The sequence below is a fragment of the Carcharodon carcharias genome, chromosome 7 (genome assembly GCF_017639515.1).
Source record: "Carcharodon carcharias isolate sCarCar2 chromosome 7, sCarCar2.pri, whole genome shotgun sequence".
Classification (NCBI taxonomy): domain Eukaryota; kingdom Metazoa; phylum Chordata; class Chondrichthyes; order Lamniformes; family Lamnidae; genus Carcharodon; species Carcharodon carcharias.
The window spans coordinates 45,753,894-45,774,589 of record NC_054473.1 but is presented as its reverse complement, the minus strand read 5'-3'; the positions used below and the strand labels follow the sequence as shown (position 1 = coordinate 45,774,589).

The 20,696-nt window shown below is 43.5% G+C and overlaps 1 protein-coding gene across 2 annotated transcripts in view; it reads left to right on the top strand.

Moving 5' to 3' along the window:
- The window catches only part of cadpsa (Ca2+-dependent activator protein for secretion a), a 563,574-nt gene that overhangs the window by 285,152 nt on the left and 257,726 nt on the right, over nt 1-20,696 (top strand). For both annotated transcript variants that reach the window (XM_041192084.1, XM_041192085.1), the window contains exon 8: nt 11,427-11,566. In XM_041192084.1, the coding sequence (XP_041048018.1) occupies nt 11,427-11,566 (140 nt within the window). The remainder of the gene's footprint in view (nt 1-11,426; nt 11,567-20,696) is intronic.

Sequence of the window (20,696 nt, the reverse complement as noted above, 5' to 3'; positions counted from 1 at the left end):
TAGAGGAGCACAGATATTTTTAGCATTGTAGCGCTGAAAAGGATTAAAAATATAGGGAGGTGCTAGGCCATGGAGGGGTTTGGAAACAAAGTTAAGAATGTTAAAATCCAGCTATTGTTTAGCCAGGCGCAGTGTAGGTCAGTGAGCACAGGCATGATGAGTGAACAGCATTTGGTGGTTAAGCCACATATATAGAAAGAAAGAAGCTTGAGTTTGAAGGGGGTACTTTTCATGACCTCAGGATTCCCCAATATATAGTCAGTCTTGTACTTTTTGAAGTGTAGTCACTGTTGTAATGTAGGATACCAATAGAGCTGTAACAGAAATCCCAATAACCAGCAGAGACACCACAAATAGGCAGAGACAAGCAGAAAAAAAATTTCAGACAATGCATTAATTATTTGTAACTGTTATCTCAGTGTAATTTCAGGACCCAGGACACTGGTAAGATAAATATACAAATATAGCTATAATTGACACCAGTAATACAGGATCCAAAATTCTGGGTCAAATTTTCACTCCTGAGTTTCTCCCAACTTTCAATCCTGATTCAGGAGAAACTTCCCTGAATGGTCTGATTTTCATTCCGGGGGAGGGGGTGTATGTGCTAACTGGAGTCATGCCCGCTGCCTCTGGAAACAATGCAGAGACGGCCACAAGGACTGCCAAGTGCCAAGGTGGACTGGTTAAAGGCCCACCTCAGTGTCTGGAACTTCATCCCAGTTATAATAAAAATAGTGAAACGAAAACAGCCCTCACCCCTCACATCCCCAAACCCACTCCCTCAAACACACACCCCATGCCCCATCCATGCCAACACATACCAACCTCCAACCTATGTTCCTTTGCGCGGCCCCTCATGGCTCCTCATACCCTCTGTGCCATCTCATGCCCCTCTACCCATTTCCCCTAGGCTCCATGACCTCCACATCACCTCATGCCCCTCTACCCTTGTGGGCCCTCATATCTTGCATGCCACCTTAGTGCCATCTCATGCCAAACCATGACCTCACTCATCCCCATAGCCAACTTAGTACCAACCTATGCCTTCATCCGCCATCCTTTGCCCTCACACCTTCTATGCCAACTCACCCAGTATCTACCACAGAATCACAGAATCATTACAGTGCAGAAGGAGGCCATTCAGCCCATCATGTCTGCACCAGCTCTTCAGATGAGCATTATGACTCAGTTCCATTCTCCTACCTTTTTCCTGCAACCCTGAACATTGATTCTATTTAAATAATCATCTAATGCCCTCTTGAATGCCTTAATAGAACCTGTCTCCACCACACTTCCAGGCAATACATTCCAGACCTGAATCAAATCGCTGTGTGAAAAAATTTTTTTCTCACATCACATTTACTGCTTTTGCAAATCACTTTAACTCGGTGCCCTCTCGTTCTCGACCGTTTTACAAGCGGAAGTAGTTTCTCCCTATCTACTCTAACCAGTCCCCCTCATGATTTTGAATACCTCTATCTTCTCTTAGCCTTCTCCTCTCCAAGGAGAACAGTCTCAACTTCTTCAATCTACCTTCATAACTGATATTCCTCATCCCTGGAACCATTTTTGTATACTCTTCTGCATTCTCTCCAATGTGTTCACGTCCTTCCTAAAGTATGGCGCCCAGAGCTGTACACAATACTCAACATGAGGTCTAATGAGTGTCCTATACAAGTTCAGCATAACCTCCTTGCTCTTGTACTCTGTGCCCCTATTAATAAAGCCTAGGATACTGTATGCTTTATTAACTGCTCTCTCAACCTATCCAGCCACTTTTAATGACTTATGTACATATATACCCTCTGTTCCTGCGCACCCTTTAGAGTTGTATCCTTTATATTGTCTCTCCATGTTCTTCCTACAAAATGAATCACCTCACACTTCTCCACATTGAACTTTATCTACCACCTATCTGCCTACTCCACCAAATTGTCTATGTCCTTTTGAAGTTCTACACTGTCCTCCTCGCAGTTTACAATGCTTCCAAGTTTTGTATCATCCGCAAACTTTGAAATTATCCCCTGTACACCAAGATCTAGATTAATGTACATCAGGAAAAGCAAGGGTCCCAATACCGACCCCTGGGCAACTCCACTACAAACCTTCCTCCAGCCCAAAAAAATCCATGAGCCATGACTCGCTGTTTCTTATTACTCAGCCAATTTTATATCCACGCTGCTTCTGTCCCTTTTATTCCATGAGCTATAACTTTTCTCACAAATCTGTTGTGCGGCATTAAATCAAATGTATTTTGGAAGTCCATGTACACCACATCAACAGCATTACCCTCATCAATCCTCCCTGTTACCTCTTCAATAAACTTCAGCAGGTTTGCTAAACACAATTTTTCCTTAAGAAATCCATGCCGGCTCTTCCTAATCAACCCACATTTTTCCATGTGATTATTAATTCTATCCCAAATAATTGTTCCTCAAAGCTTCCCCACTGACTGGCCTGTAATTGTTGGGCTTATCCTTACAACTTTTTTTTGAACAAAGGCGTAATGTAAGACCAAAAGATGACCATAAATCGTAGGAGCAGAAGTAGGCCTTTCGGCCCATTAAGTCTGAGCCACCATTCAATATCATAGCTGATTTGATAATCCTCAATTCCACTTTCCTGCCTTTTCCCCATAACCTTTGATTCCCCTACTGATTAAAAATCTGTCTACCTCAGCCTTGGAAATATGACCCAGCCTCTAAAGCCCTCTGCGGTAAAGAATTCCACAGATTCACTACCCTCTGAAAGAAGAAATTCCCCCTCATCTCTGTTTTAAATGGGCGACCTCTTAGTCTGAGATTATGCCCTCTGGTCCTAGATTCTCCCACAAGGGGAAACAACCTCTCAGCATCTACCCTTTCAAGCCCCCTAAGAATTTTATATGTTTCAGTAAGGTTACCTCTCATTCTTCTAAACTCCAATGAGTACAGGCCCAACCTACTCAACTCTCCTCATAAGAAAATCCCTCCATCCCCAGGATCAGCTTAGTGAAGCTTCTCTGGACTACCTCCAATGTCAGTATATCTTTCCTTAGATAAGGGGACCAAAATTATTCACAATATTCCCGGTGTGGTCTAATTAGTGCCTTGTATTTTTTTTTAATTCATTCATGGGATGTGGGCATCGTTGGCTGGGCAGCTTTTATTCAAATTTCCCTTGAGAAGGTGGTGCCTTCTTAAACTGCTGCAGTCCATGTGCTGTAGGTACACCCACAGTGATGTTAGGAAGGGAGTTCCAGGATTTTGACCCAGGGACAGTGAAGGAACGGCGATATATTTCCAAATCAGGATGGTGAGTGACTTGGAGGGGAACTTCCAAGTGGTGGTGTTTCCATCTATCTGCTACCCTTCTCCTTCTAAGTGGTAGTGGTCATGGGTTTGGAAGGTGCTGTCCAAGGAGCCTTATGGATGGTATACACTGCTGCTATTGTGTGTCGTTGGTGGAAGGAGTGAATGTTTGTGGATGTGATGCCAATCAAGTGGAGTGCTTTGGCCTGGATGGTATCCAGCTTCTTCATTGTTATGGGAGCTGCACTCATCCAGGCAAGTGGGGAGTGTTCCATCACACTCCTGACTTGTGCCTTGTAGATAGTGGACAGGCTTTGGGAAGTCAGGAGATGAGTTACTCATAGCAGGATTCCTAGCTTCTGACCTGCTCTTGCAACCACAGCATTTATATGGCTAGTCCAGTTCAGTTTCTGGTCAATGGTAACCCCCAGGATGTTGATAGTGGGAGATTCAGTGATGGTAATGCCATTGAACATCAAGGGATGGATGGTTGGATTCTCTCTTGTTGGAGATGGCCATTGCTTGACACTTGTGTGTCGCGAATGTTACTTGCCACTTGTCAGTCCAAGCCTGGATATTGTCCAGGTCTTGCTGCATTTGGACATGGATTGCTTCAGTATCCGAGCAGCCGCAAATGTGCTGAACATTGTGCAATCATCAGCAAATATCCCCGCTTCTGACCTTATGATGGAAGGAAGGTCATTGATGAAGCAGCTGAAGATGGTTGGGCCTAGGACACTGAGGAACTCCTGCAGTTATGTCCTGGAGCTGAGATGACTGACCTCCAACAGCCACAACTAGTGCTAGGTATGACTCCAACCAGTGCAGGGTTTTCCCCCTGATTCCCATTGACTCCAGTTTTGCTAGGGCTCCTTGATGCCACATTCAGTCAAATGCTGCCTTGATGTCAAGGGCAGTCACTCTCACCTCGCCTCAGGAGTTCAGCTCTTTTGTCCATGTTTGAACCAAGGCTGTAACGAGGTCAGGAGCTGAATGGACCTGGCGGAAACCAAACTGGGCATCAGTGTGCAGGTTATTGCTAAGCAAATGCCGCTTGATAGCACTGTTGATGACCCCTTCCATTACTTTACTAATGATCGAAAGTAGACTGATGGGATGGTAATTGGCCGGGTTGGATTTGTCCTGCTTTTTGTGTCCAGGACATACCTGGGCAATTTTCCACGTAGCCAGGTAATGTTGTAGCTGTACTGGAAGAGCTTTGCTAGGGGTGCAGCAAGTTCTGGCGCGCAAGTCTTTAGTACTATTGCCAGAATGTTGTCAGGGTTCATAGCCTTTGCAGTATCCAGTGCCTTCGGCCGTTTCTTGATATCACGTGGAGTGAATCAAATTGGCTGAAGATTGGCATCTGTGAAGCTGGGGACCTCCAGAGGAGGCCAAGATAGATCATCCACTCAGCACTTCTGGCTGAAGATTATTGCGAATGCTTCAGCACTATCTTTTGCACTGCTGTGCTGGGCTCCTCCATCATTGAGGGGGATGGGGATATTTGTGGAACCACCTCCTCCAGTGAGTTGTTTAATTGTCCACCACCATTCACGATTGGATGTGCAGGACTGCAGAGCTTACATCTGATCCGTTGGTTGTGGGATTGCTTACCTTTGTCTATCACTTGCTGCTTATGCTGTTTGGCATGCAAGTAGTCCTGTTTTATAGCTTTAACAGGTTGACATCTCATTTTTAGGGATGCCTGGTGCTGTTCCTGGCATGCCCTCCTGCACTCTTCATTGTATAGTTTTAGCAAGACTTGCCTATTTTTATACTCCATTCCCTTTGAAGTAAAGGCCAACATTCTATTAGCCTTAATAAAAACAAAAAAAACTGCGGATGCTGGAAATCCAAAACAAAAACAGAATTACCTGGAAAAACTCAGCAGGTCTGGCAGCATCGGCGGAGAAGAAAAGAGTTGACGTTTCGAGTCCTCATGACCCTTCGACAGAACTTGAGTTCGAGTCCAAGAAAGAGTTGAAATATGAGCTGGTTTAAGGTGTGTGTGTGGGGGGCGGAGAGAGAGAGAGAGAGAGAGAGGTGGGGGGGGGTGGTGGTGTGGTTGTAGGGACAAACAAGCAGTGATAGAAGCAGATCATCAAAAGATGTCAACGACAATAGTACAATAGAACACATAGGTGTTAAAGTTAAAGTTGTTGATATTATCTAAACGAATGTGCTAATTAAGAATGGATGGTAGGGCACTCAAGGTATAGCTCTAGTGGGGGTTTTTTTTATATAATGGAAATAGGTGGGAAAAGGAAAATCTTTATAATTTATTGGAAAAAAAAGGAAGGGGGAAACAGAAAGGGGGAAACAGAAAGGGGGTGGGGATCCCCACTTTCCCCCTTCCTTTTTTTTCCAATAAATTATAAAGATTTTCCTTTTCCCACCTATTTCCATTATATAAAAAAAACCCCCACTAGAGCTATACCTTGAGTGCCCTACCATCCATTCTTAATTAGCACATTCGTTTAGATAATATCAACAACTTTAACTTTAACACCTATGTGTTCTATTGTACTATTGTCGTTGACATCTTTTGATGATCTGCTTCTATCACTGCTTGTTTGTCCCTACAACCACACCCCCCCCCACCTCTCTCTCTCTCTATCTCTCCACCCCCCACACACACACCTTAAACCAGCTTATATTTCAACTCTTTCTTGGACTCGAACTCAAGTTCTGTCGAAGGGTCATGAGGACTCGAAACGTCAACTCTTTTCTTCTCCGCCGATGCTGCCAGACCTGCTGAGTTTTTCCAGGTAATTCTGTTTTTATTCTATTAGCCTTCTCTATTAACTGCTGAACTTGTATGTTAGCTTTTTGGGATCCATGCATGAGGGCCCCCAAATCCCTCTGTGCTGCAGCTTTCTCCATTTAAATAATATTCAGCTCCTGTATTCTTCCTGCCAAAGTACATAGCCTCACATTTTCCCACATTATATTTCATCTGCCAAGTTTTTGCCCATTCACTTAACCTGTCTATATCCCTCTGCAGACTCTTTGTGTCATCCTCACCACTTGCCTTCCCAGGTGTTTTTGTATCATCCGCTAACTTGGCAATAGTACATTCACTTCCCTCATTAAATCATTAATATATATTGTAAATAATTGTGGCCCCAGCATTGATTCCTGTGGCACTCCACTAGTTACAGTTACATAATGTTTGCAATTCTCCAATTCTCTGGCATCTCCACTGAGTCTAGGGAAGACTGAAAGATTATGGCCAGTGCCCCTGCAATTTCCGCTCTCACTTCCTTCAATATCCTTCGATGCATCTCATCCAGTCCTGGTGCCTTGTCAACTTTAAGTACCAGCAGTTTATCCACTATCACCATCTTTCAATTTTGAACCCTTCGCTATGGCCTGGGTAGCATCTGCTTCCTTGGTAAAGACAGATGCAAAGTATTCATTTAATACCTCAGCCATATCCCCTTCCTCCATGTGTAATTCCCCTTTTTGGTCCTTAATTGGCCCTACTCCTCCTTTTATCATCTTTTTACTACTTAAGTGCCTATGGAAGACTTTGGGATTCCCCTTTATGCTAGCTGCCAGTCTTTTCTCATAATCCCTCTTCACTTCTCTTGTTTGTTTCTTCACCTCTCCCCTTAACCTTCTGTATTCAGCTTGCTTCTCAATTGTATTTTCTACCTGACACCTGTCATAAGCACATTTTTTCTTCTTTATCTGAATTTCCATCTCCTTTTTCATCCAAAGAGTTCTGGATTTGTTTGCCCTACCTTTCCTTTTTGAGGGAATATACCTTGACTGTGCCTGAACCATTTCTTCTTTGAAGATAGCCCATTGTTCAGCTCCAGTATTTCCCGCCAATCTTTGGTTCCAGTCTATCCAGCCCAGCACCATTCTTGTGTCATTGAAGTTGGCTGTCCCCAGTTAATTATTCTTACTCTGGATTGCACATTGTCCTTTTATACCATCATCCTAAACCTTATGATACAATGATCACTGTCTCCTATATGTTCCCCCATTGACACTTGATCTACTTGGCTCACCTCATTTCCAAGAACCAGGTCTAGCGGTGCCTCCTTTCTTGTTGGACTGGACACATACTGCTGTAGAAAATTCTCCTGAACAGACTGTAGGAACTCTTGCCCCTCTCTGCCCTTACACTACTACTATCCCAGTCTATATTTGGGTGATTAAAGTCCCCCATTATAACTACTCTATTATGTTTGCAAGTTATTGTAATTTCCCTGTGGATTTGTTCCTCTACATCCTTCCCACTAGTTGGTGGCCTATAGACTACACTGAGCAATGTAATTGCACCCTTTTTGTTTCTTAGCTGTAGCCAAATTGATTCTGCCTTTGAACCCTTTTTCTGCAGCACTGCAGTGCTTTCCTTAACCGATACCACCACCCCACTTATTTTTCTTTTTACTCTATCTTTCCTAAAGACCTTGTACGCAGGAATATTTAACATCCAGCCCTGCCCCTCCTTAAGCCAGGTTTCTGTTATCGCCACAACATCATAATTCTGCCTGTCATTCATCAACCTTATTTACTAAACCCTGTGCATTCACATGCATGCAGTATAACCCTGATATAGACGTCATTACGTTCTCCCCTTACTCGAACTCTGCCTATTAATGCACTATTCTCTATTCTAGTTCTCTTTGTCTCTCCCAGTATTTTGTGCATCTTAGTATTACTCTCTAATATTCTCTTCTGGCTCCCACACCCCTGCTGAGTGAGCTTAAAGCCGCCCCAACAGCACTAGCAAATGCCCACAAGGAACTCAGCCTGCTCTGTTCAGATGCAACCCATCAGACTTGTACAGATGCCATTTCCCCCAGAGCCAGTCCCTGTGCCCCAGGGGAATCTAAAGCCCTCCCTCCCACACCATGATAAAGGAGATAGAAATTAAGATAAAGAAGAAAAATTGTGCTTATGACAAGTGTCAGGTAGAAATTACAATTGAGAACCAAACTGAATACAGCAGGTTCAGAGGAGAAATGGAGAAACAAACAAGAGAAGTGAAGAGGGCCTTTCAAACCACACAGTCAGTAAAGGACATGCGAGGAGACAGGTGACTGCGCTGGATTGACAAGAAGATCGAGTGAGTAGCGAATTAGGCTCACATGGAAATTCGGTGCACAGGGGAAAGAGATGTGTTGTGCATAGGAATTATTCTAAGTCAGGAATAGGAGCAACTGACAGAAACAGACCTGGGTGTAAATTTCACCTTCCGACCTCAGATTGAAAAAATTCAAATAGTGACATCACAGGAAAACCATAAGTTCATTGGTTGGTAAGAAACTGATATTAGGGAGTGTCTTTAAGTAAGTGTAAATTAGAAAAGTGTATTATTTTTAAAGAATCAGCTATTTGGATTTGAGTAAGAAACACCAGGAATAAGAGGAGGTCTAGGCCAGTAACATAAAGTAATACAAATAAACCAAAGTAAAATAAAGTTAACAAAAAGGAAGTAAAGTTAAGACATGGCAGGGCAGCTTGGTCATGTGGAATGCGTGTCCTTTAATTTGTGCTAAATCATGGACACGACTGGTGACCTAGAGTACCACTTGTATAGGAAGTGCTGCTAGCTGCAGAAACTTGAGCTCCGAGTTTCAGGGCTTGAGCAGTGGCTGGAGTCACTGGCGCATCTGCGAGGCTGAGAGCTATGTGGATAGCCCGATCAGAGAAATGTTCACACTGCAGTTTAGGAGTATGGAGGCAGAAAGGGAATGGGTGACCATCAGGCAATCCAGAAGAACCAGGCAGGTAGTAAAGGAGTCCCCTGAGGTCCTGCTCACTAATTGGTTTTCTGTTTTGGAGACTGGTGAGGGCATTGGTTCCTCAGAGGATTGTAGTCAGAACCAAGTTTTTGGCACCATGATTGGCTCAGTTGTACAGGAAGGGAGGAAGAAGAAAGGAAAAGAAATAGTGATAGGGGATTCATTAGTTAGGGGAACAGACAGGCATTTCTGCAGTCGTAGACTTGACTCCAGGATGGTGTGCCAGGGTCAAGGATGTCACTGAGAGGCTGCAGGACATACTTCTGGGGGAAGGGTGAATAGCCAGAGGTCATGGTCCATGTTGGTACCAATGACTTAGGTAGGAAGGCAGCATGTGGTCCTGCAGACAGTATTTAGGGAGCTAGGCAGAAACTCAGCAAGCAAGACCTCAAAAGTACTAATCTCCAGATTACTCCCAGTGCCACATGCAAGTGAGTACAAAAATAGGAGGATAAGGCAGATGAACACATGGCCAGGAATGTGTTGGAAAAGTCAAGTCTAAAGGTAACAAAGACATGGATGAGAGTTTCAGCAGCAGATGAGCTGAGATGTTCTGCGCAATAATGAATATATCCAAGTACTGATGTAACTTACTGTTGTAAACATATAAAATGCCAAATAGCAAAGTCAGCCATAAATAATAAAGATATCCAATTAGAAAGCAGATGGAGGGAAGCAGATGCTCTTAATAGGCAAAGAAGTTGACAGAAATGTTTGAAATTTTGACCAAAGTGAAACCAGAGCATCCTCTTCAAGGTAATTGATTTCCTGCTCCTCAACAATATTTCTAGGTCTTTCAGAAGTGCCAGTACAGAACTACACCTAATCTGAGCAGACATATGCTGGGTGAAAGGAATGCATAATGGACAAAATTCAAAATTTCTAATAGAGCTAAGGAGTGAACAAGACAAATTTGTTGTCACCCCTCCTCCACCCAAACCCTCCTCTTCCCCTCCTAATTAGGATTTGAAATCGAGTTCAATGGGACAGAAACCTAATGAATTCAGGTTCTGCTTTTTAATCCTGGTCCGTCATGGCTCTAGTTTCACTCTATCTCACCCGAGGAATTTTGGCCCCTGATACACCAGCAATAAACAGACCCAGAAGAGCAATAGTAACAGACAAATACTCTAATAATAGACAGACATATACACCAGAGACGGGCAGTTGGACACAGCAGAGACGGGCAGTTGGACACAGCAGAGACGGGCAGTTGGACACAGCAGAGACGGGCAGTTGGACACAGCAGAGACGGGCAGTTGGACACAGCAGAGACGGGCAGTTGGACACAGCAGAGACGGGCAGTTGGACACACCAGAGACGGGCAGTTGGACACACCAGAGACGGGCAGTTGGACACACCAGAGACGGGCAGTTGGACACACCAGAGACTGGCAGATGGACACACCAGTAATGGGCAGACAGACAGAGGTAGCAGCAAGACACAGACGGACACACTAGCAATACACATGAAGACATACACAGCATACACGCTAGTAATATACAGACAGACATGCCAATAATAGATAAATGCACAAGTGTATCAATAACACAATTACAACAGTGATAAACAAACGCTTATGTGGAATTGTACAGGTACACATCAGCACTAGACAGATGCACAAATGCAGTTGCGACACAAGATACAGTAAAGGTAAATGCACATATAAAACCACACAAACAAGATTACCAGTAACAGCTATACAAGTTCATCTGTAACATACAGTTGAACCAGCAATACATAAACAAAGGAATACAGCTGTGACAGGTACTCCAGTAACAGCAAACACAAGTGAACTATAGTAGACGGACATCAAATTAATAAATGCACACGTAAGAGCAACTGTAACAGACAGAGACACCAGTAAATGTGATGGAAACCCTATTTAGACTTAAGCATGGTATTTGACAAAGTTACATTGGAGGAGCAGTTAATAATTCTGCAGAATTAATTTCACAACTAAACATAAATGAACCCAAATGATGAAAATAAAATTAAACAGAATTGCCTCAACTGACACATTTCTTTTCATTAACATTCTCCATGGTGAATGTCATTAAATTTTGTAGAAATGGGTTTATTTCTTAATTGTTATTGATGAATCCCACCTGTGCTACTGTTCTTGTTTCTGCAACCATGCAGATTTCATCACATCGTTATAGTATATATCTTAGATCCAAGAAGGAATAGCATACTATTCCTTAGTTGTGACATGTCTAGCCAGATCTGAATGTTAATAATCCTGCCTCCCAATTTTTTTTTCCATGGCAAACAAATTTCAGTTATGTGTTTCCCAATGACGGTAATCCATTTCATAGTTACACTGCACCAGTCAATGAAATACTATTGCTTGTGTGTTCTTTTTCAGGTTGTTTTGCATCCTACACCTAATAGTCCAAAATCAGCTGATTTACATAAAATGGTTGTTTCAAAAAACAGCACTGATCAGGATCTGAAAATTAAATTGGCAGTTCGAATGGACAAACCACAGAATATGAAGCATTGCGGGTAAGTATGCAGCCTGTAAATTACAGTACTTAAAATAAGGGATGGGGATGTTGGTTTAAATAGAATAATATCATTTAAGACTCATGACATTTGGTTGTGTGACTATCATATTTAAACTGTTCAGTCATATCCAAATATTGAAATCAATTCAGACCCTCAGCCGCACTTATGTTCATTCTAAATAAGTGCAGTTACAGTTTTGATGGTATGTCTTGGTTACAAATGCAGTGATAGGTATCAGCTTTAGTTCAGCCTGTAGCAAAAATGATTTGATATTTAAACTTAGTTTTAGGATTTTATGCTCAATGTTTCATTTGGCTCTCAAGTCCTTCTACTTAACTCGTTAATCATCATTTAACTACTGGTTCATCCGAGCCATAATAAGGACTGAACTAAACACACAATTTGATTATTACGGGATACTACTTTATCTCACTGTAGTAATAGATAATACTGTTGTCAATGTGACAGTACAAGCCACAGTGATAATTTGGTTTTGGGGTTATATTAACATAGCATTTGCTGTTTAACCTAATCACCCACAACTTAATTCAGAAAGTTAATGTTAGCTAAATTTGGGTGGGAAGCAGTGGTGTAGCGGTATTGTCACTGGACTAGTAATCCAGAGACCCAGGGTAATGCTCTGGAGGGTAATGCTCTGGAGACGTGGGTTCAAATCTCACCACGGCAGGTGGTGAAATTTGAATTCAATAAATAATCTGGAATGAAAAGTCTAGTGACGACCATGAAACCATTGTCGATTGCCGTAAAAACCCATCTGGTTCACTAATGTCCTTTAGGAAAGGAAATCTGCCATCCTTATCTGGTCTGACATACATGTGACTCCAGACCCACAGCAATGCCCTCTGAAAATGCCACTCAATTCTCAAGGGCAATTAGGGATGGGCAATAAATGCTGGCCGAGCTAGCGATGCTCCCATCCCATGAACGAATAAAAAAAAATTCAACATAACTCATCATTAAGTAGTTAGTTGGCAATCAGATGGCTGGTAATGTTAACTGTCTGTAGTGTAGCAGAGAGCTCTCATACTAGTCCTGTTTCAGTCTATAGCTTGGATAATAATGTAAAAACATGCACCACAAGTGGTGCTAATGACCCTGAGCTCCCTCTAATTTGACCTCCACTTCATTGCTCTGTAGAACCTGGTCTCTGCCAAGACAAACAAAGCAGCTTCTTGGTAAATCTTAAGAGCATTTTTGCCCCTTTAAGAGGCCAATTGTCCCTTTTAACATTTTAATGGTAGAGCTACTGTACCACTGCCAGGATATTGCAGCCAATAACAGGAACCCTCGGCAGTTACCAAAAAGTCTGTTCTGTTTGAACAGACAATGCATCTGTTCGAACATTTAAGGACAGAATATTGAGTTCTGAAAATTAATCAAGGGTTGGGGCTGTTCCTGGGTCCTGATGCCACACTGGCTGTTAGGACATCCACCTGGAAGATCTGCCAAGAGGCAGCCAATTCAGATGCCACCTCAAGGTTTGCTAAGGATGGTGGGCAGGTTTCTGAGGCTGCAGGCCCAATCAGAGGACCTGCAGCCTTGGAAAGCCAAAGTCCCCACTGCCAGAAGTGCACTGCTGCAGCAGGATGGGGATCATGAGGGCGTCTCCATCTTGAGGCATCCTCTGAAGAAGATCGAATTTTTAATAAAATGAAATGTGGCCGCAGCTGCCAGGCCACCCTTCCCATCCACAGTATTGCCAGTGGCTGGAGTTGTGACCCTCTGATGGCTATGGCGGGAGTAAGTGTAGGAGGCCTTGTGGGTCCCCTCAGGCCTACTGCCAGCAAGCTGCCTCCAAGCACATAATGGACCTATCCCCCAGTGAAGGGCTCATCCACTGCCAGGAAGATCCCAGTGGAGATCTCAATCAATCCACAAATTTGTTCGTTCATGGAATGTGGGCATCACTGGCTATGCCAGCATTTATTGCCTATCTCTAATTTCCCTTGAGAAGGTGGTGTTGAACTGCCTTCTTAAACCACTGCAGTCTATGTGTTGCGGGTACACCCACAATGTTGTTTGGAAGGGAGTTTCGGGATTTTAACCCAGCGACAGTGAAGGAATAACGATTCCAGTTCCAATTCAGGATGGTGTTTGGCTTGGAGGAGAACTTGCAGGTGGTGGAATTCCCATGCATCTGCTGCCCTTGTCCTTCTAGGTGGTAGAGATGATGGGCTTGGAAGGTTCTGTCATAGGAGCCTTGGTGAATTGCTGCAATGCATTGTGTAAATTGTACTCACTGCTGCGATTGTGTGCGCCAGTGGTGGAGAGAATAAACACTGAGGCTGGTGGATGGGATGCCAATCAAGCAGGCTGCTTTGTCCTAGATTGTTTTGAGCATCTTGAGTGATATTGGATCTTCACTCATCTAGGCAAGTGGAAAGTATTCCATCATACTCCTGACTTGTGCCTTGTAGATTGTTATCTGGCTTTGAGGAGTTAGGAGGTGAATTCTCATTGCAGAATTCCTAGCCTCTGACCTGGTCTTGTAGCCACATTATTTATATGGCTGGTCCAGTTCAGCTTCTGGTCAATGTAACCCCCAGGATGTTGGTAGCAGGGATTCAGTGATGGTAATGCCATTGAATGTCAGGGAGAGATGGTTAGATTCTCCCTTGTTGGAGTTGGAGTGCTTGGCATTTGTGTGGCCTGAATGTTACTTGTCACTTATCAGCCCAAGCATGATTGATACCCTAATTTTGCTGCATATGGGCACTGACTGCCTCAGTATCTGAAGAGTCACGAATGGTGCTGAACATTGGGCAATCATCAGTGACCATCTCCACTTCTGACCTTATGATGAAAGGAGGGTCATTGATGAAGCAGCTGAAGATGGTTGCACCTGGGACACTACCCTGAGGAACTCCTGCAGTGATGGGACTGAGATGATTGACCTTGAAGAACCACAACCATCTTTCTTTGTGCTAGGCATGACTCCAACCAGTGGAGAGTTTTCCCCCTGATTCCCCTTGATTCCAGTTTTGCTTGGGCTCCTTGATGCTACCCTTGGTTAAATGCTGCCTTGATGTCAAGGGCAGTCACTTTCACCTCACCACCTGAGTTCAGCTCGTTTGTCCATGTTTAGACCTAAGCTGTAATGAGGTCAGGAGTTAAGTGCCCCTGGCAGAACCTAAACTGAGTATCAATGAGCAGGTTATTGCTAAGTGCCACTTGACTGCACTGTCAAAAACACTTTCCATCACTTTGCTAACGATTGAGAGTAGACCGATGGGGCAGTAATTGGCCAGGTTGGATTTGTCCTGCTTTTTGGGCAAGATACACCAGGGCAAATTTCCACCTTGCTGGGTAGATGTCAGTTTTGTACCTGTACTGGAACAGCTTGGCTAAGGGCTCACCTATCTCTGAAGCACAAGTTTTCAGTACTATTGCCAGATTGTTGTCAGGACTCATAGCCTTTGCAGTGTCTGGTGCCTTAGACGTTTCTTGACATCACGTAGAGTGAATCAAATTGGCTAAAGGCTGGCATCTGTGATGCTGGGGGTCTAAGGAAGAGGCCAAGTTGGATCATCGACTCGACACTTCTGGCTGAAGATTGTTGCAAATACTTCAGCCTTGTCTTTTGCACTGATACGTTGGGCTCTCCCATCATTGAGGATGGGGATATTTGTGGAGCCTCCTCCTCCAGTTCATTGTTTAGTTGCCCATCGCTATTCACCACTGGATGTGACTGGACAGCAGAGCTTAAATCTGATCGTTGGTAGTGAGATTGCTTAGCCCTGTTTGGCATGCAAGCAGTCCTGTGTTGTAGCTTCACCAGGCTGACACCTCATTTTTAGGTATGTCGGTGCTGCACCTGGCGTGTCCTCCTGCACTCTTCATTGAACCAGGTTTGATCCCCTGGCTTGATGGTAATGGTAGAGCGTGGGATATGCCAGGCCATGGGGTTACAGATTGTGGTTATATGCAATTCTGGTACTGCTGAGGGCCCACAGTGCCTCATGGATGCCCAGTTTTGACTTGGAACTCCTAACAGCACTGTGGGTGTACCTACACCACATGGAATGCAGCGATTCAAGAAGGAGGCCACCACCTTCTCAAGGGCAATTAGGAATGGGCAGCATTTGCTGGCCTAGCCTATGATGCCCACACCTCATGAAAGAATAAATAAATAAATGCTTCCAATCCTACCATCAAGCCTGCCCCTGCAGGTCCAGGAATATTCTGTCCGACTGTTCGTCTGATATCCAGTACTGGGTGAGCAGGAATTTCCTTCAATTATATATTATAGAAACAAAACAGGTATATGTGCAGCTAATCTTTACAGGCTGCGGTGTTGTCAGTATTTCCTCTACCATTGTTAATGTTTTCAGGCCTGTCATTTAAGCAGAGTTCCACACACAATTCAATCACAACAGACAAATGCTGAGTGCAGCCATTGCAAAACTGATGCAATATTTCTTGGTGACTCTCTTATATTGATGACCTCTAATTATGCTGTTCCCCACAAGAGCTGTTGACCGCATGATCCTGTTGAAATGTTGACAACCCAATGATGAGTACAACTTGGAATGAATGCCACCATTTGTTCAAAGCTTAACTATGTTTTTTACGTTCCTGATATTTAGCATTTTAACTGACAGGATTTGGTTAGAAATCCAGCTACTATGATTAAAAAGATGTTCATCATTTGCAAGGGAACATTTGTTTGATCAAAAGATGGATTCATTTGAAGAGCACATGAAGTGAATGTGAATGAACACACGAATGATTGGATCATTGCAGATATATTTCACTGACAGTGATGTGTGCGCAAATGGGAATCTAGTTGGAACTTGAGGAATGATTCTGGACCAGGAGAGGCATGAGCACCGAGGTTTAGCTAAGGTGTAACTGAACAACTTGGCAAATTGAGCAAATATATGGAGGAAGGATTATAATTGTTAAGAAATGGTAAAAGGAATTGTGTCTGGAAGGCTGAACGACCATGCACTTCTTGTCTGCCAAGACCTTCAAACAGACTACACTTACTATTTAAAATTGTGTATTTTTTATCTCCAGGTTGGTCAAATCTGATAGAAAATAAAAACAGAAAATGCTAGAAACACTCAGCAGGTCTAGCAGCATCTGTGGAAAGAAACAAGAGTTGTGGGGTGGAACCTTCTGCCAGAGCGGTGAGCTTGGAGGTGGGAAGGTCACTTAATTAGGCAGGGTGATGGTGTACCTGAACCCTGCCGCCATCCTGTTCTGCCGGAATTAAGTTGTGGATGGGAAGGTCCACAGTCAACTTTCTCACCCCACTGCCAATTAAGACCCTTAAGTGTCCAACTGATGACAATTTACAGGCCTCTTCCTGCAGCTGCTGGGATTAACTCAGCTCCAGATGGGCCTGCTGATGTGCGGCCTGCACAACTGGTAAAAAAAAAAGTGCCTGTTACCTGGGGAAGAGAGGGGATCCCGCGATCAAAGGCACTCAGCGCCTAATTGAGAGAATGAGGATCTTGCAAGGGGGGTTACCTGCTGACAGCCACCCCCCTGCCCTTGCTTCTGACCCCACCCCCCCACCACCCCCCATGACTCCCAGCCCGAGAAACTCCCACCTTCCCCCCACATCATTTACCCTTCTTCTGGGTCCTGTGACTCCAGGAGGGTGCTGTTCTGACAGCAGCCACAGCCTGTGCTGTGGGAGTTGTCAATCACAGGAACTACTAGCCTTTGATTGGCCGGCAGCTCTGTGCAGGTGGGACTTCTGCCTCCAGGGATTTGAGGAAGGCCTAAAAACAAAAAAACTGCGGATGCTGAAAATCCAAAACAAAAACAGAATTACCTGGAAAAACTCAGCAGGTCTGGCAGCATCGGCGGAGAAGAAAAGAGTTGACGTTTCGAGTCCTCATGACCCTTCGACAGAACTTGCGTTCGAGTCCAAGAAAGAGTTGAAATATAAGCTGGTTTAAGGTGTGTGTGTGGGGGGGCGGAGAGATAGAGAGACAAAGAGGTGGAGCGGGGGCGCGGGGGTGTGGTTGTAGGGACAAACAAGCAGTGATAGAAGCAGCTCATCAAAAGATGTCAACGACAATAGTACAATAGAACACATAGGTGTTAAAATTAAAGTTGGTGATATTATCTAAACGAATGTGCTAATTAAGAATGGATGGTAGGGCACTCAAGGTATAGCTCTAGTGGGGTTTTTTTTTTAATTTATATAATGGAAATAGGTGGGAAAAGGAAAATCTTTATAATTTATTGGGAAAAAATATTTGCCTTCCTCCCCTATGGGGAGACCCTTTCGCTGGCCGCCTGGCCAGCACCTCGCTTCGGTGGCGATCCGACGTGTCCCAGTGCATTGACGTGGCTAGTCGGTTGTGGAAGCATCACACGGGACGGTGGGTTGTCGATCTGATGTATTCGGGGCACCGTTGGACAAATTACCATTTCCTAAAATTTTTGTAAACTTAGGGTTAGTGCCTCCACTATTCCACCCCCAGCCTTCCTCAGTATTGTGGGATACTTGCTATCTGGTTCTGGTTACTCCTACAGTCCCACTTCAATCTTCCACTGTAAAAACTGAGCTAAAAAGACCATTGTTGCTTTACACTGTTGAATTTAGCCCTTTGTCTACATATGATTCTTAAGAACATAAATATTAGGAGCAGTAGTAGGCCAATTTTTTTTTTCCCAATAAATTATAAAGATTTTCCTTTTCCCACCTATTTCCATTATATAAATAAAAAAAAAACCCCACTAGAGCTATACCTTGAGTGCCCTACCATCCATTCTTAATTAGCACATTCGTTTAGATAATATCACCAACTTTAATTTTAACACCTATGTGTTCTATTGTACTATTGTCGTTGACATCTTTTGATGAGCTGCTTCTATCACTGCTTGTTTGTCCCTACAACCACACCCCCGCCCCCCCGCTCCACCTCTTTGTCTCTCTATCTCTCCGCCCCCCCACACACACACCTTAAACCAGCTTATATTTCAACTCTTTCTTGGACTCGAACGCAAGTTCTGTCGAAGGGTCATGAGGACTCGAAACGTCAACTCTTTTCTTCTCCGCCGATGCTGCCAGACCTGCTGAGTTTTTCCAGGTAATTCTGTTTTTGATTTGAGGAAGGCCCACTGGATTTGCCTGATTGACATAAGATCCGGTGAGCCTTCCAAAGAAGAGGCAGCGTGGGTCTGTTGCTGGCAGGCAAGACCCTCACAGCCAACGGAAGATTTCACCCAATGTTTCAGATCAAGGACATTTTTTCAGAACCGTTCAAATTTTATTCCTGAGGTCCTCAGGCAGACCAGTAGGGAAATCAGTGCTATCTAAGGGCCCTTTAAAAATTTCAAAACCAGTTGTTGACCATAGTTGATTTACACTGTTTAAAAAAAAACACATTACAACAATTTTTCACCTTTGTACTTTGGGCAGTGATGTTCAGCCCCTACCTCCCCCTCACCCCTCCCTCATAGTGCCGATCAAGAATTCTAAAGTATACTGCAATTTTCTGACCATTTCTTTATTACAGACAACATGAGTCATTAGTATGCTCTGATTGTGCACAAGGTCCATCCTCGGTGCACGAGATTTTACGAAACTTAGACATAGGAGGTTACCAACAATTGAGGCACGACAACTAGCTCATGATTTTCTAGTTTGTCCTCTGTCCTTTTCTTCGGCAGGGATTTAAAATCATCCAGTCCCTTGGTCAAATTACCATTTCCTAAAATTTTTGTAAACTTAGGGTTAGTGCCTCCACTATTCCACCCCCAGCCTTCCTCAGTATTGTGGGATACTTGCTATCTGGTTCTGGTTACTCCTACAGTCCCACTTCAATCTTCCACTGTAAAAACTGAGCTAAAAAGACCATTGTTGCTTTACACTGTTGAATTTAGCCCTTTGTCTACATATGATTCTTAAGAACATAAATATTAGGAGCAGTAGTAGGCCAATCAGCCCTTCAAGCCTGCTTCACTGTTCAGTGAGATCATGGTTGATCTGGTTGTGGTCTTAGCTCCATTTTCCTATCTGCACCCTAAAACCCTTGACTTCCTTGCCTATCAAAAATCTATCTACTCAGCCTTGAATAAATTTAAAGACCCAGCCTCCTCTAACTTCTGGGGAAGAGAATTCCACACCTTAATAACCTTCTGAGAGAAAAAAATGTCTTTTCATCCCTGACTTAAAAGGGAGACCTCTTATTCTTAAACTGTGTCCCCAAGTTCTAATTTCCCCCGCAAGAGGAAACATCATCCCAGTACCCACCCTGTCCAGTTCCCTCAAGGCCTTATATGTTTCAATAAGATCACTTCTCATTCTTCTAAACTCCAATAATTATAGGCCTAACCTGTTCAATCTTTCTTCATAAGATAGGCCCTTCATCTCAGGAATGAATTGAGTGAACCTTCTCTGAACTGCTTCTAATGCAATCTTTTTTCAAATAAGGAGACAAAAACTGTACACAATTCTCCAGTTGTGATCTCACCAAGGCCCTGTACAGTTGCAGTAAAACTTCCTCACTTTTATATTCCATCCCTCTTGCAATAAATGCCAACATTCCATTTGCCTTCCTGATCATTTGTAGTACCTGCATATTAACTTGGTAATTCATGTACTAGGACACCCAAATCCCTCTGTACCACCAAGTTCTGCAATGTCTCTCCATTTAAATCACAGAATCTTTACAGTGCAGAAGGAGGCCATTCGACCCATCGAGTCTGCACTGGCTCTCTGAAAGACCATTCCACCTAGTTCTAAATAGTATACTGCTTTTCTATTCTCCCTGCCAAAATGGAAAAGTTGACATTATACTTGATCAAATTTGCCAAAAATGTCAAATTTTTTGCCCATTCACTTAACCTAACTATATCCCATTGCAGACCCTCTACCTCCTCTTGACAACTTACTTTCCTACCTATTTTCGTGTCATCAGCAAATTTAGCTACCATATATTTGATCCCTTCATCCAAGTCATTGATAGATTGTAAATAGTTGAGGACCCAGGACTAATTCCTGTGGCAGTACACTAGCTACAGCTTGCCAATCCAAAAAAGACCCATTTATCCCTACTGTCTGCTTCCAATTAGTAAATCAATCCTTTATCCATGCTAACTAATCCAAAGCTAATATGTTCCCCCAAAACCATGTGCTCTT